Source organism: Motacilla alba, chromosome 1A (genome assembly GCF_015832195.1).
Source record: "Motacilla alba alba isolate MOTALB_02 chromosome 1A, Motacilla_alba_V1.0_pri, whole genome shotgun sequence".
NCBI lineage: Eukaryota > Metazoa > Chordata > Aves > Passeriformes > Motacillidae > Motacilla > Motacilla alba.
Window position 1 is genome coordinate 14,167,818 of NC_052031.1, and position 15,644 is coordinate 14,183,461.

General features: G+C 36.4%; 1 protein-coding gene across 1 annotated transcript in view; it reads right to left on the reverse strand.

Annotated features, from left to right (window-relative positions):
- COG5 (component of oligomeric golgi complex 5) overlaps window positions 1–15,644 on the reverse strand; it is a 175,160-nt gene that overhangs the window by 38,019 nt on the left and 121,497 nt on the right. The window contains exons 11-14 of the mRNA XM_038153486.1: window positions 9,826–9,907; window positions 7,358–7,562; window positions 6,492–6,653; window positions 4,372–4,471 (exon numbers count right to left, since the gene is read on the reverse strand). Coding sequence (XP_038009414.1) covers window positions 4,372–4,471; window positions 6,492–6,653; window positions 7,358–7,562; window positions 9,826–9,907 — 549 coding nt within the window. The remainder of the gene's footprint in view (window positions 1–4,371; window positions 4,472–6,491; window positions 6,654–7,357; window positions 7,563–9,825; window positions 9,908–15,644) is intronic.

The window sequence follows — 15,644 nt, forward strand, 5'->3', positions numbered from 1 at the left end:
AGAATAAACTAGAGGACCAAAGAGTGCTCTTCCATCTTCAGTCTATATGGACAATGGAACTTACTATTTATTTTTCTGCTTGTTGGCAAAATTACATATCTTGTAAACTTCCTGAGCTATTAACCCTCAATGTTTCACAACTTCTCTATCAACAGCAAACAAAAATATGGTGATTGCGAAGTTGCAACGAAGAGATTTTTAATTATAAGAGGAAACACAACATTTCAAATACATTCAAAATTCAGCTCAGTAAATGATAAAATTACAGGTAATCAACGGGGGAAACACAGTTTTGTTTCACTTTCAATCACTAGACTACCATTTAAAAATTTTTCTATGAATAAATGAAAAGTATGATATAAAGTAGCATATTAACAAAATCAAACATGAGTTCTAAAGACTGCAATCAAGGAGGCATCTTTTCCAAAAATTAACAGACTGAGTCTGTTCCCTTATTATGGAAGATTACTGCAGAGTATTACTCTAGAGTAGTGGTCTTTGAAATGGGGCACATGCACCATAAGGATTAGGCAAAATAAAATGGGGTGCATGACAAAAATATCAGAACTTCAACAGTCCATGTATAAAAGTTATAAATAAACAAATATACATATAATGAGGGTGCATGCTCCAGAAGTTTATACTGATAGGAATGATAACCAAAAATGTTAAGATCACTGCACTAGAGGATCCTGTCACACCATTACTACTGCTATATCAAAGGCATGTAATAAAGATGCTGGTGAGTTTTAAGTTCTCTTTTGCATTCTCAACTATCAGTTAAATGGGTAAAAATATCTCTAGAAAGCAGATTTATGAGCTCCTATTTTTTGTTAAGGAGCAGGAAATCTCATAAACACCCTAAATGACTCAACTTTTTTTGTTTGTTTTCAGGAAATGCAACTTACTGCCTTCTCACAAATCTCTTCCCTTCACTGTACTTATTGTAAGTATTTGATGAAAGAGCTAATTTTCCTGATGTGGCCAGTAAACAAGAGCACAACACATTGTGTGTATCAATCAAGACAGATGATTAAAGGTATTTGCAAATGGAAATTGATGACTCCTCTGGAACTGAATAGAGGGGAAAAGTTAGGGGTTTTTTTTTCATCTAGCCTACCTCACTTGCAAGAAAAAGTGGCCAGTGAACAAAATCTGGCTCAGTAAACAGACCTTTTCTTAAAATCTATGCACTGGATTACAAGGTGCAAATTCAGAAGAAGAAAATTTTGTTCTCATCCAAAACATGATGTTCAGATTTGTTAATATCTTTTCCAATCTAGAATGAGAAGGATATGGAAATGGTGACTAAACAGAAATCTGGTGGTGTCTGTACTCATTATGAAGATGTCTGGCCTATCTGTTTTAGGGAAAACATGAATAAGAAGAAACAAAATTAAAATGGCACAGAGAAAATATACCAAGCACACTTTCTCAACACCACAAAACACAGGACGGGTGGTGAAGATGAAAGCTAATACTCTTAAATTAACAGAAATAGTTTTTAAATCTAGTGCAATTTCTAATTAGCCTTTCAAACTCTCTACAGTAAGAACATCTGCAATTACACTGAGTGAAATTAGGACAATAATTCTGAATGCTGCATGGCATACACCAACCACACCAAGCATCAGCAAGGGATTGACTAAAGATTCACCCAACAGCAGAATGTATCTACATATTGCTGCTTCCAGACATTATTATCTTCTCTGAACCGGTTAATAAAAGAACAGGTCTCAGGTGCAGCAAGTTCTTGATGTGGGGAAAGTTGAAAAGGGTACAAAGCCATAAGTAACATAAACAAATGTTTTGGATTTACAGGAAGAGGCTGTTTTTTCTTAGTCGTTTTTGCTTTAGGACTGCATGTACAGACTGACAGATGCTGCTTTTGCTCAAAGGTAAAACCTTTGAATCTTGGGCAACATTTTTCTTGTTATTTGTCTATTTAAGGATACCTGGAGAAACAGCGATGAAATCTCAGCGAATTCCTTGTTTTGTGAAACTGAGTAAATAAAAACCCTGACATCAACATCAGAATGTCTCAACCTTTTAGAACTGCACATTTCAGTTTTTCACCTTTCAAATCTACCTGCAATATTACAACATTAAAAAAAAATACATTAATTACTTTTTAAAGTCTCCTGCCCCCATCTTCCTTCCCTGAGAATTCTGAGATGGTTTTGTTTACTTTTAATTTGGAAGAGAACTCAATTTCAAATTCCTGCAGGAAATTAAATGTCCATCTCTAGCACTGCTCTGCTATAGCTATCAGACATGAAGCATCTGAGCGGATATGTTCCACAGTCCCCTCCTCAGCTTTGGAGAGGAGGACTATTGTTGACTCCAAGCCATTGTTGGAGTCAATAGCAAGATTGAATTAAGATTGCATTCTTGGCTAAACCACTAAAACATAATGAAACTGTGCTGTCTAACACAGCTCCTATTCTACATGTGGTGCACATTTCAGGCTCAATCTGTCTGCCCAAAAATAGGCACCAAAAAAAGGCTAAGTTGTTCAAGATTATATCCAGAGGGCTGGTAAGCATGGCACAGGACAAGTGGGAGAGCCATGCCCTGCTGGAGAGGCAGCTGGAAGCTAGGAATGATATTTCAGCACTTCAGTGATGACTCTCACACTTATATCTTGGCAACTGTGTTGAGCACTTCTGGCTTTTAAATTTGCAACATGTATCAGCAAGGAAAGAAAGAAGTTTAAAAAAAGGGTAGCTGTGCAATATTATTTTACAATCTGTAGGTATGTGCTTCAAGGACACTGATGTTCATCCTGCCAGCTTGGCTAATCCCATCACTTAGCTTTTCAGTGTTTCAAGTTTGCATTTTCAGTTGTCAAAACCAAAAAGTTCCAGGGCTCACACTCCCTCTTTCCTCCTACATTCTTTTACTTTAAGGTTAGCTAACGCAAAGCCACGAATCATATACTTATCAGCTTATTTCTAAGTATCTTGGTTTTTTCAGGATTTCTTATGAATTTTCCAGCTGCCTGATCACAAAATGATGTTCACTTCCAGAGAATCCACTGGCCAGACTAACAGAGATGATGAGCACAACCCTGATACTTTCACTTCCACAGTTACGGCTGAAAGGTCTTTTCTTTCCAGTTGAATGCCACTATTTGACACTACACTCCATGACACATAGACAACAATGTATTTTTTTACCTATGATGATTCTCACAACCTAATAAAATCCTAATTTCTGTCATAAGAAAATTTCATTCTGAAAATATGAAGCCATGATTTGATATCTTTAAAAGCAGACTCAAGTGAAGCACTATGCTTTAAATAGCTAACAAAATAATGCTAGTATTTGTTTTTATTTTAAAGTTTAAAATATTCTTTATGGCCTTCATGACTGCTTCACCTACCTTCCTTTTCCATACACCAAGTCAGCAAACTTCCAAGACAATTCATCCAACAGACAAGGTAAACAAAGTATGTGTTACTGAATTTCAATTTTTTCAAAGCTATTCCAAGATGGCAGAAATGTAAAAGGTAAACAGAAACCATACTAACTAAATTGCTGCAATGTTTTGTAGTCAATTGGTACCAAAAAAAATATTAGCAATCATCTTTCTCTAAATAAAACATATAGTAAATGAATGTTACTGGAATTGGAGTCTGCTGTCAGAATTAATGTTGTTTATTAAGTGAAAATCTTGTTTACAAATACAAGTAATTAGTCATTTCTGGTGGGTCTGCATATTGCAAAAATTTATTTTCATCTCTCCATAAAAAAACTATTATAATTTCAGCAACAGTCCTTAGGAGAAAATTGTTCATCTAAATTTTTTTTGGTATGATGACAACATTGACTGTACCATCCATAGGCTTTTTGGAGGCTCTTACCAGAACAATAAGGCTTCTTCTATTCAGGTTAACACTAGATACCACTGCACGGTAAATGATTGGAAATATATGACAAATACAAACAAATCAAAGGTCAGTTAAATATATGTCAAATATATTTTCCATAAATAGAAAAAATACCCAAAATTTTGTCTAGATTTTAAAACCATAAAGATGCTTTATCATGTAACTGATGTATGAAATGTTGGTTAATAAAGAACTAAATTTAACAGTCTTGATTTTGTTTAATGACAGCTACAATTTTGGGGTTTTAAAAATTATTATGGCAAATTCAATTTGGAGTTACACAGATAAATTTTACTGCTATCAATAGACGGACTTTGTCTGAAGGCAGAATTTAATTGATCATGTTCATAAATACAATGGAAAGCTAATTGGAAGGTTTTGTCTATCTAGATTGCTTAACTGTTATGTTCTAAATCTACAAAAGCCAGAACACTGCGCATGAAAAAACATTAGTGTTCAGAAATTTAAAATTACTTACAAGCTGCTCTGATTTTACACCGAAAAGCTGAATGGTCTTCGCCACATTTTTGGCCACAGCCAAACTCAGGTCTGGATCAACAGCAGCCACATTTAGTTCACTGGAAGCAAAGATTACAAATCTTAATTAACAACTAAACAGAGCTGTACTGAAAGCTGTCTTGGATCGATAAAGAATTAACTATGAATACACAGTTACGTGGCACATCAATTTGGAGAGAGTAACACGTACAACCAAGTCTTTCCACGCACCGTAATTCAGTTTACAATTTAACAAGTCATTTGGGAATTTTATGTGCAGTGTTCCTATTCTAGTAGAAATGAGCAAAGTTTAGGAATGACACTTCAGTATGAAATCACTATTAGTAAGCCATTCAAAAATATTGACAGCAATTAACTACATTCAAGCTTTGGCAGCAGCCTTCAAACATTACAGGTGAATACACAGTCATTCAACTCTGGAATTACATGAGCTGTGCAGAAATACCCAGGGGATGCCTTAGCTTGACACAACTAATAAGCTGTGTTTTAGGCAATCCTTTATAGTAAAAGAGGCCCCCAAGGAATGACAGGGAACAAACGAAGAAGGAAAAGATTTCTAAATCGCTCCCAGTATTTTTTGTTCATTAACGTCCCCAGATCTCCATCGGCTGGGGCTGCATTCAAAACTGCTCTGCTGAAGACAGGCAAGCACAAGAACCATCATATTGCTGATGGTGAGTTTAAACTCTCTCAAGAGCTGGAGAATCATTAGGCACCCCAACTTGGAATAATCTTCTCTGAGAACTCTCTAGGGCCCCAAACATCATAAGATAAAGGTCACTCTAGAAGACTGCGCTGAAATTTCGTAATTTTCGTGTTGTTTTCCCTTCTCCTTTGCAAGAAGGAAAACAGTACCAGTCACCACACCAACAGACATGTTCTGAGCACCTGTAACTCCCAGTCACAAGTACAGTGTCAATATTTAATATTCTATACACACACACACATATATACTGTGAATACTGCCCATCTTTTTTCAGCCTTTATTAAACAGAGTAGTCACTACCAAAACCTTATGAGGGAAAATGCACCACTGGTAATTTAGGTAGCTCATTCTACAAATTCTACCTGGAATAGTCATCTTTACCTATCATCTCACTGTTTTACTCTAACAAAGTATTTACATCAGGTATTATCACTTCCAGCCAAGCAACTACCACTTCCCTTTGACACAGTCAGGATAAGAAGATACCAGACATTGACAGTATGTGTAAAGTTTCTCTTCCTGATCTTTTATAAGCTTAAACATTAAAACTTATGTTAAAATTTAATTTATTCCAGAAAAACAAAATACAGAAAATAAATATAAAAATGTATTTATTATAAATAATAATGAAGAGGTGCCTATCTTGCTGTATTCAGCATTGGTGCAGCCTCACCTTGAACACCATGTCTAGTTCAAGATCCCACAATTTAGGAAGAATGTGGTGTTATCTGAGAGTGTCCAGAGGAGGGCAACAGATCAGATGAAAGGACTGGAAGGAATGTTCTGTGAGGGCCTGAAGGGTGTGGGCTTGTCAAGTCTGGAGAAAAGGATGGGCAGCCTCATTGCCCTCTACAGCTTCCTAAGCAGGGGAAGCAGAGAAGGAGGTGCTGAGCACTCCTCCCCAGGATCCAGTCAGAGGAGGTGTGGGAATGGCTCAAAGCTGCACGAGGTGAGGTTCCAACTCAGCATTAAGGAATCACTTCCTTAACAAGAGGGTGGTCAAACCCTGGAACAGGCTTCTTGAGAGGTGGTCGATGCCCCAAGCCTGTCAGTATTTAAGAGGCATTTGGACAATGCCCTTAACATGTTTTACCTTTTGGCCAGCTCTGAAGTGTTTATGCAGTTGGATTGGATTTATCATTGCAGGTCCCCTCCAACTGAAATATTCTGTTCTACTGAGTGTTACTCTATTTTATCCTATCCTATCCTACCCTATCCTAAGCTCTGACTTGATTTTTACACTAATCTACTTTATACTTAAAGAGTAATCAACCTTTTAATGCTAAGGAAGTCTCTTTTCTAAAACTGTAAGTTATAAAAAATACATGTTGAGTATTTCCAATATACATTTCCAATGCCTTTTATGTGCATACCTGGCGATAGTTTTAATGATGCTGTCAAGCTCATCAGAAGAGGGAGGATTCCGACCTCCAGGAGGAAAGACAAGATTGATGGGGTCAAACAATCGAGACAAGGATTTTGACAGATACGCAGCTTCATACTGTTGCAGTGAATCTTTCAAGGCCTTTTCTGGACTTTGCACATAAGAAAAAGTTATTACATTTTAAATTAAAATACACAGTAGCATTAAATCTTTCCAGACATACAAACTTTGCAACACTGAACCTGTTTATCCTTTCTGCTTTTTAAACATATGCATATGAAAAACATTCTTCTGATAAGTCTCCCACTGACTGCTCAAGAACATTTTTAAGTTAATACAATTCTCATATAAAATATTCATTTTATCTTACATAAGTCTAGAAGTCCTAATAGACTTGATAAGCCTGTTTCAGTTTGATCTTTCTGATATCACTTAGATCATATTTATTCTATGATGTATAAACTAAAAACTGTGAATCATAACAACTGAGCTTTTGTCACACTCAAATGATTGCAGTGTCATCAGGAGAAAGCTAGTGCCGTAAACACGATACATACAAAACTGAATTTTCACCATTTTCCTATTTTTTTCATCCAAAGAGACAAAAAGATAGAGCTTGTTCAAAAGTCAGAGACTTTGTGAAAGACAAGACAACCCAACATTGTTAGATATGTAGCTTAACAAAAAGCCTAGAGCTCTAAAATAGCATTAGAGCAGTAACTGCAAGAGGGGAAAAAAGCTTTTCAAATTCTCCTGCAGTGACAATTTGAATAACAGTAAGTTTAAAAAAATATTCTGTTTTCTTACAGGGTGCCAAGATTTATATTTTATAGTCGTACAGTTCATAATACATACTCATAATCTTCATTTCTTTGCATGAATATGTCCTGTGCATCTTCTTCCATTTGTTGTAGTTCAGTAAAAAGATCAGTAGTTCCACTTGTGTTAAAATTCCTCTGAATATTTTGACTATATTGTTGGAGGCGCTTCCACAAGTCGTTGTAAAGCCTCAGTAATTTAGGATATTCTCCTTCAAATGCTTGTTTCAAAAACATAGAGGCTGTAAAATAAAGCAGTAAGCAACACATGATGCTAAGTTCAAACTATTTTTTTTATTCCTATGCATTTTTATCAATGTTGCACAATGTTATCCTAAGTTTAATATTAATAACGTAATATTTACAACTAATTTCAAAGTGACATAACTATAACATTAAATGCACTTGACAAAGGATGTAAAGCACCAGTATAAAACCCACAACTGGAAGACTAGATATGAAAAAATTACTTTATTTTGTACAATAAATGTTTGGTATCAAACTTAATTATTATTATCATTCATTTAAGGCCAAAGGGTAATTGGTACTCTCTAAATCTAGACATTTGCTAACATATCTTGATGAAGGATAAGTGTGGTACTGTGCAACTTTGAAGATAACAATTTAAACAGACAAAGATAACTCCTATGAACCAAAGTCTTCAGAAATGTGACCAGGGAAGCATATGCTTTTATGCACACTTCTTAAAACAAGGTACTTAATATGCCATTTCTAAACTTATCAAAGAATGACAAAGCCAGCAGAAAAAGCAGCATTATTTTCAGCCTTGAAAGGCTTGCCACAAGTAACAGGAAATGAAACAAATGTACAACTGCTTTAGCAACTGTTAATCTTGATCTAACATCACTCATACTCCAGAGATTTCCCATTACATTAGAAGATTAACACTGTTCCATTCATTCATAGGTTTTTCAGGTTCCAGACATCTGCCCCATTTCACCCAGCCTGTGCTTTCAACTCAAATATATAATTTTGAATACTGGAGGATTCACATTTATTATCAAACACAGAGTTATTTTAGGTCATGAAGCTATGTTTACAAAGACTGTCCCATCCTCGCAAAAGCAGATCATTATCTAATAGCAAACCTTTTAAACTGCCATAAATTTCTATTTTTACACTATTTTTCTGACATCTTGTCTTCCTCTGATCTATATGATCCAGAACCTGACTGATGTCAGTGCATTCAGTCACCAGAAGTTTATGTTAAAAATGAACATTTTCATTTAGATGTCTCACTGAAATGAAAAAAAAGTCTCCCCAAAACTCAGCTCTAGCAAGATAAAAACATCATTCACATCGAACCTCCCCTATAAATGTTCATATAAAACACATTATTAAAAACTGTAAGTAATAAAATAGCTTTGAATAGCTGTTAGAAAAAGTACAGCTGCCAAAATGTAAGAGTTCCTCCAGTTCTGCAGCATTGGTTGGTGCTGTTAACTGATGTCACAAATTTACAATCTTCAATGTGAGTGCTGAGAACAGGCAGCACGTGCTCAGTGTGAGCACAGGAGGCTCAGGGTATGGACTTACTGCCCTCAAAGCAATGCATAAGGCAAACAGTAAAATTAATCTGTTTTAACACAAGATGCATACATTTTCTTTTGGGATCATCTAGTTGCTTAGCAACCACTGAGTATGAATCCACCAGCTAGTTCCTCAAAATTATACTGCCGCTACAAAGCCTGGAAGGACCAAATTTTGAAGGGCCACTGCAATAGCTGAGATCACAAAGACAAATGCACATCTTATGCCCTTCACCTTTATGTGCAAAAGATTAAATTTAAACACTCTATGCAAACATGAAAGATACACTTATCAAAGTACCAAACTCACCTATGATCCAACTGCACCCTGCATTAGCATGCTCTGCTAATAGAACTGTCTTATGTTAATACATGATTTATATTTAATATTCCTTGATTGTACTGGCTATTTACATATTACACAAGTAGAGAAAATTGTGTATAGTCAGAACACCAATTTGTTCATCTGTATATATATAAGACAATTTTGAAGTAACTAAAATCCTGTTATGGAATAACAGGAATCCAAAATAATGGAATCCAAAACATGACTGAAATCTGATTTTTACAACCAATCAGTGTTTAACAAGAAAAGTCTAAGAATTTATCTTTAAAATCAAATTACTAATTTTGAATTTGGCAAACCCACTTGATTTAGGGAGTATAATGTACCATTCCAAACATTTTTACCTCCACTCACAGTTAGAAAAATACTTTTTGTTATTAGATAACAACTACCTAATGAAACAGAAAATATTTCTTGCTGAAAATTTAACCATAGTTTAAGAGGATCCTGTGTGGTTACAAACCCAGAAGTTTTAAACACACAGACCTCGTGCTGATTGAACCACTGCTATAGTTCTGGTAGAGGACATACTGAGCAAAGGGCTTACTGAAAAACAAGATTCAAAATAATTACAAAATGCAATACAAATCATTTATACTGAATACTTACAGTCTGTTGCTGACTGAAACTGAGAGGAAAGTGTCTGAGTTACTGCAGTCCAAAATTTGTACAAAATATCAGACTGGCCATCCTAAGAGCAAGGGACAAAAGGAATACAAGTTTCAAAACACGTTCTTTCCAAAGAATATCAAGCAATGCAAATACTTGCAGTCAAAGCTACTCCTCATCACTGAAAATAAAAACAAAGTAAGTGAAATCTGAGAAGTTTTCCTCAGGTTTAGAGCTAGAAAAACTATTAGAGAAAACAAAATAAAAGCTTCAGTCTTGTCTCGAATCAAGTATTTTCCTCCAAGTCTGAGCAGAAATCTCCCAGCTCTCTAGGGGTGTGAGTGCAGTCCAAAGCAGCACACCTCAGGAGATGTGTTAGAAAATCTCCTTGCACTGCAGTGACCTTCCCATTCCGTGGGAGTTCTCGTGCTGGCTACACCACAGCAATTATTCACTGCCAGTACCACGCACTGGAAAACTCCAACCAGGGACCAAACTCCAAACCACTGCACACAGAGCAGCTCTGCTTCCCAAAAACATAAACCACCCAAAAATACACTGAACCCCACAGCTGACTCTTCACTGCCTGGTGCCAACAGGGCTTGCAGTCAGCAGGGGAAACACGGGAGCACACCAAAGGGAACGTGCAGGGGCAGGCTGCTTCCCTACTGCCCCCAACATCTGGCACTCAGGGTCAAGCATTAAAGCGTGATTTTTGATCCCTGTCTGTTTGAGGTAGAAAAAAAATTCCAGGAGATGAGGATGGGTATCCTATCCTGCCTGCCTGTTAAGATACTTGGAAGACTGTTCAGTGTTGTCATGGGAAGAGAAAACCCACTCTGAACAGAAAGGTGTACATGTCATCCCTTGACCTGACTGCTGCATTAACCAGTTTGACCAGATCACTTCAGGAATGAGAATCAGAAAAGAAGAAACATGTCCGTTTCACTTCTGCACTGCCCAGCAGTACCACAAAAAAGTGGAGATAATCTATTGTATTTAAAAGTCTCGCTACTCCAAAATGAATCACTACTACTTATGATGATAAAGGGAAAAAATGGTCTCTTTTCACTAGCAGTTGCAATAATGGGCAAATCAACAAATGTCTTTACAATGTCATTCATTAACAAGTACCACTGCATCCCTCTTGAAGATCTGTTCATTAAAAGACTGCAAGTTCAAGCTCAAGTTTCAGTTTAAAAAAATAATCTTAAAGAATGAATATAAAATCTGAAAATCAGTCAAAGGTATAGTGATACATCTAAAAGTAATGATAAAAATAGGATTATCATCACAAACTCTGCAATTAGATGAGAAACTAATCCAACTCTACTCCTTATCTCTAAAGATAAAGAAAGGTAAAGTTTATGGGTCATGTATTAAGAATTGAGAGAGAAGAGAGAGAACATCTTCTATGCTCTTGTACTCATAAAATGTATGATAATTAACACTGAATGCTAAAATAAACTGGGATTACGGAATCTCATTTTTGACTGCTTGAGGACAATGATGGATTTAGAAACTGAAGTAATTTATTTTATAGTTATGTTTGTATTTTCTGTAAAATTGTACTTGACTTTCACAAATGGGCAAAGGAAAATTAGAATATCAGAAAATTATTCAGAAGGTTCACTGCATAAAATCTCTTTTCTTTGATAAATTTATTGCGATAGCATAAACGTGAAATTGCTTAATTCTTTATTTCACAGTTTCAAATTCAGAACATGAAGACTACTCTAAAACAAATGGCCTTTCACATCAAGTATAAATTAATTTACTTTCATATTCTTTATCCCAATCTGGAACAATGGTTGCCTATTGAGCATAGTAACTCAATTCAAATTCTAAATAATCTAATGGAGGTGGAAAAATAGTTAGAGAGCACTTTCAAACTCTTTTTTTCATTCCTGTAATTACCATCTACATCTCTGCCACGATCTCAGCAGAAAATTCAGTGATTAAAGGGTCCAGAAAACAAATATTAATGTATCCCTCCCTATCAACACTCCTATCTTAATTGTCAGATTCAACATGGTGACAAGTAACAGTAAGAGGGGATGATGCTTTATGTTGTTGCGGAAATATGCCACTTTTCCATGTATCTCTATATACATACATAATATAAGGTCAGACATGCACACATTTGCATAGGTAGCCACAAACATACAAATTAACCTCTGCTCATTAGTTTTTGTGTCTTCTAACCTGGGCAAATGGTGTACATTAACTGTATCAGAATTTTGTAGGGGAAAAGGCCCTCATTGCTCAGCTAGCCAACTCTATTATGGATGAGGAGAGACAGGAGGGAAAAGCTTCATGAAAAAGTCAGATAACATTTCCTACTGACTGACTGCTCAGTCAAAAATGTTCAGGGGAAAAAGAAATGCCCTGCTTTCTAAGTAACTAAAATCACTATCTACAACATATGACATGAGATTTCAGTTTGTCCAGTGCTGAGATGCAGTCTCAGGAGATGAAATATAGCTGCTGATTAATAGCACAGAGAAGAGCATGTAAGAGTTTGTGGCAGGAACTAGAGAATACCATGCCTACACATACAACAGGGGGTATTTAAGTGGGTGGACTGTAGCTACCAAAATTGGAATACAGCAAGGCATTAGCATTAGATACTCCAGAGGGAGTAAAAAAGTGCCATATGCAACCATGAGCATCCAGAAACAATTTAATTTGTTTAAATCTGTAATTTCTTTTGCTTACACATTAACTCGATATATTATTTTCAAAGGTACATTTGAGTCTCTCACTGCTTGTTTTTTTTTTTAATTATGTATTCTAAGAAGGATTAGATTTATTAGATTTATGAGAATTATAATTCAACCACTTAAAATATAGCATGCAAGTCCATCTGACAATAATCAATACTAGAAAATTACAAGGAAAGGGTAGCAAAAGGAGTGTTTTTTCTCCAGCAGGAAATTAAAGGAATGTCCCTTGTACTGGACAACTTCTTCAAGGACTTAAAAAGATAGGCAAGATGAAGCTGGAAAAGGCAGTTCTGCTTGCTTGAAATGTACACAGCAAATCTACTGGCTCATCTTAATGTAATGGAAAGTTTATAAGCCTTCCCCTATGCTTCACATACAGCATTGTGAGCAGCAAACCACAGTATCAGAAAGTAACTGCTCTTTTGGCCCTTTTACTTTCAGAAAACTAAAGTCAGCTAGCTAAAACCACCTTCTCATCTTCCCATCTGCAAATAATGAATATAGTCCTCCTCCACACTTACACCAAAAATCCTCAGTGGTAGACAATGTATGGGAGCACAGGGTACATCCACATTAGTGATTCAATGTGTAGATAGGGCTCTTTTGGGTCCAAATCTGTCTTGTGTCTAATACTTGTCTTGCTGAACACACTGAAGTGTGCTAGCAGACTAACTTCCCCTATTCAAGGAATACACTACAGCACAATTAGTTTAAAAAGAACCATTTCTGCAATTAAATAGCTTTTTGCAGCACATCATCATATAGTTGTAAAATAATCCACAAGGATGTACTAATATTTCTATCAATTAATATTCTGAGACTTTAAATGAGGAATTTTCCATTTCTCTTGCTTCTGAAAATGAAATAGAATTGGAAGATGGTAAATTATTTACACCCCCTCCAAAATAAAAATGCTTGCTTTGAAATCTAGTCACAAGCAGATTAACATCTTGTGATACAATCCCTTGTAGCAGTAGCAGCTGACAAGATGAGTAATGAACTGCATCCGATTATCTTTTCAGCTCTGTAGCAATCATTTTCCAACAGCTTCCTATGCCACAACCAACAGCACTGGAAAAAGGTCACCGTACTGTCCCCCCTCCCAGGGTATGTGTTTAACAACACAAAGAACACATCAACCTTTGGAAGCTAAGAGGTGTTATTATCTGGCACAAAGCTGTTTCAGGTGCACACTGTGAACATAGAAAGCCTACATAAAACATCCATACATAACTGAAAGTCTCCAGAAGCAAATTATTGCACTTTAGCATAAAATAAAATGTTATTTCCTCTTGTCATGCAATATGTTTTTCCTTCAACAAAAGAACCTTAACTGTAATTGATGGTATCTAAAACTCATGACAGGCAAGATTCAGGTTGACATATATATATTTTCCCCATCACTAGATATATCAAATTAAAACTATGAACATTAATTGCAAGCAATTGTAAGACTATAATGGCAAAACAGAGCTTTCCTTCCAAACCAGATCCATCGAACACAGCATTTTTGAATGAATGCTACTGTCTGCTCGCAGCTTTATTTTGATCTCACAGCACAGAAAATCTGCACATAAATCATACTTTGTACCATTACAAAACGGTGGGGAAGTAAGATCAACCACAGAACTGGCTATTTTCTAATAAAAATCTGTTGCGAAAATGCTCCAATGCCTAAAGAACACTTACATAAACCAACATCTACCAACCCAAACTGTAAATTAAAAATACTGTCACTATTGTTCCTGTGACCAGTGACCACTTTATTCCCCAAAACTGAACAGCTGAGCAGGCACTTACATGATTTAGTAGCCCTATGCAATTCCTTAGGCAGTGCGAGACAGTTTATATCTGCCCTCCTCTTGTTAATTCTTTATTTTCAGAAATGAACCAAACAACTGCCCAATAACATACACTAGGGCAACCCTCTGTCATTCTGACCTGCTGGACAGCTGGCCACAACCAAGGAATGGAAAGATACTTTTGAAAGATGTATGGACTATTAGCACTTAGCTACTTTACAATATGTTATTTCTAGGTAACCCACTTGCATCTGTGTAGAGTAAAATAGAAAACCACAACAACCAGACTGTACTCTGGCCCAGCCACTGTAGTCTTCCCCCTTTTCCCCACTGTTTAAAAATTTGGTACACAGTCACACATACTATTCACAGAGGAATTACTTGCTCATGAAAATTATACCCATAAATCAGACAAAATATGTCCAGCAGGCTATACCACAAATGGTGATGTATTTTCTCAACAGTGAGGCTCACTATATTGTCTGTGTTAATGGGACAAAGTTTATCCTTATTAAAATCATAGACGGAGGTAGTTTGACTTCTATGGTATATATTATTTATGTGAAATTAAAATGTGCTTAACTGCTTTGCTGAATCAGGGCCATAACCAGCAATCTGCTAAAAACATTTTCACTTTGTGTAACTATTTCATTTCAACTATTACTATAAAGTCACTATTGTCAATTTTTGGCACAAACAGTAACACTGTGCAATTTTCCCATAATAGATCACGTTTTAAATAAAACATCTCAGGTTGTATAATAGAACCACAGAGTCACAGAATTAACTAGGTTGGACAAGACCTTTGAGATCATCAAATCCACCCTATGACCTAACACCACCTTGTCAACCAAACCACGGCACCGAGTGCCACATCCAATCTTTTTTTTAAACACCTCCAGGGATGCTGACTCCACCACCTCCCTGGCGGCCCATTCCATTGGCCAATCACTCTTCCTGTGAAGAACTTCTTCCCAATGTCCAGCCTAAATTTCCGCTGATGCAGCTTAATAACACTGCATAAGACCAGTGCCAGCAGACATTTGGACAGTGTTAGTTCTCCCTGCTCTCTGTCCCAGGAACTCCATAAGGTTCCCATCAGACCATTCCTCCACATTCCTCCACTCTCTTGAGGTCGCTCTTGATGGCAGCATGACTCTGTGGAGCATCAGCCACTACTCCCAGTTCTGTGTCATCAGCAAACCTGCTGAGGGTACATTCTGGCCCATCATCCAGATTACTAATAAGTCTTAAAACAGAACTGGACCTTATATTGACCCATTGTAGGGGT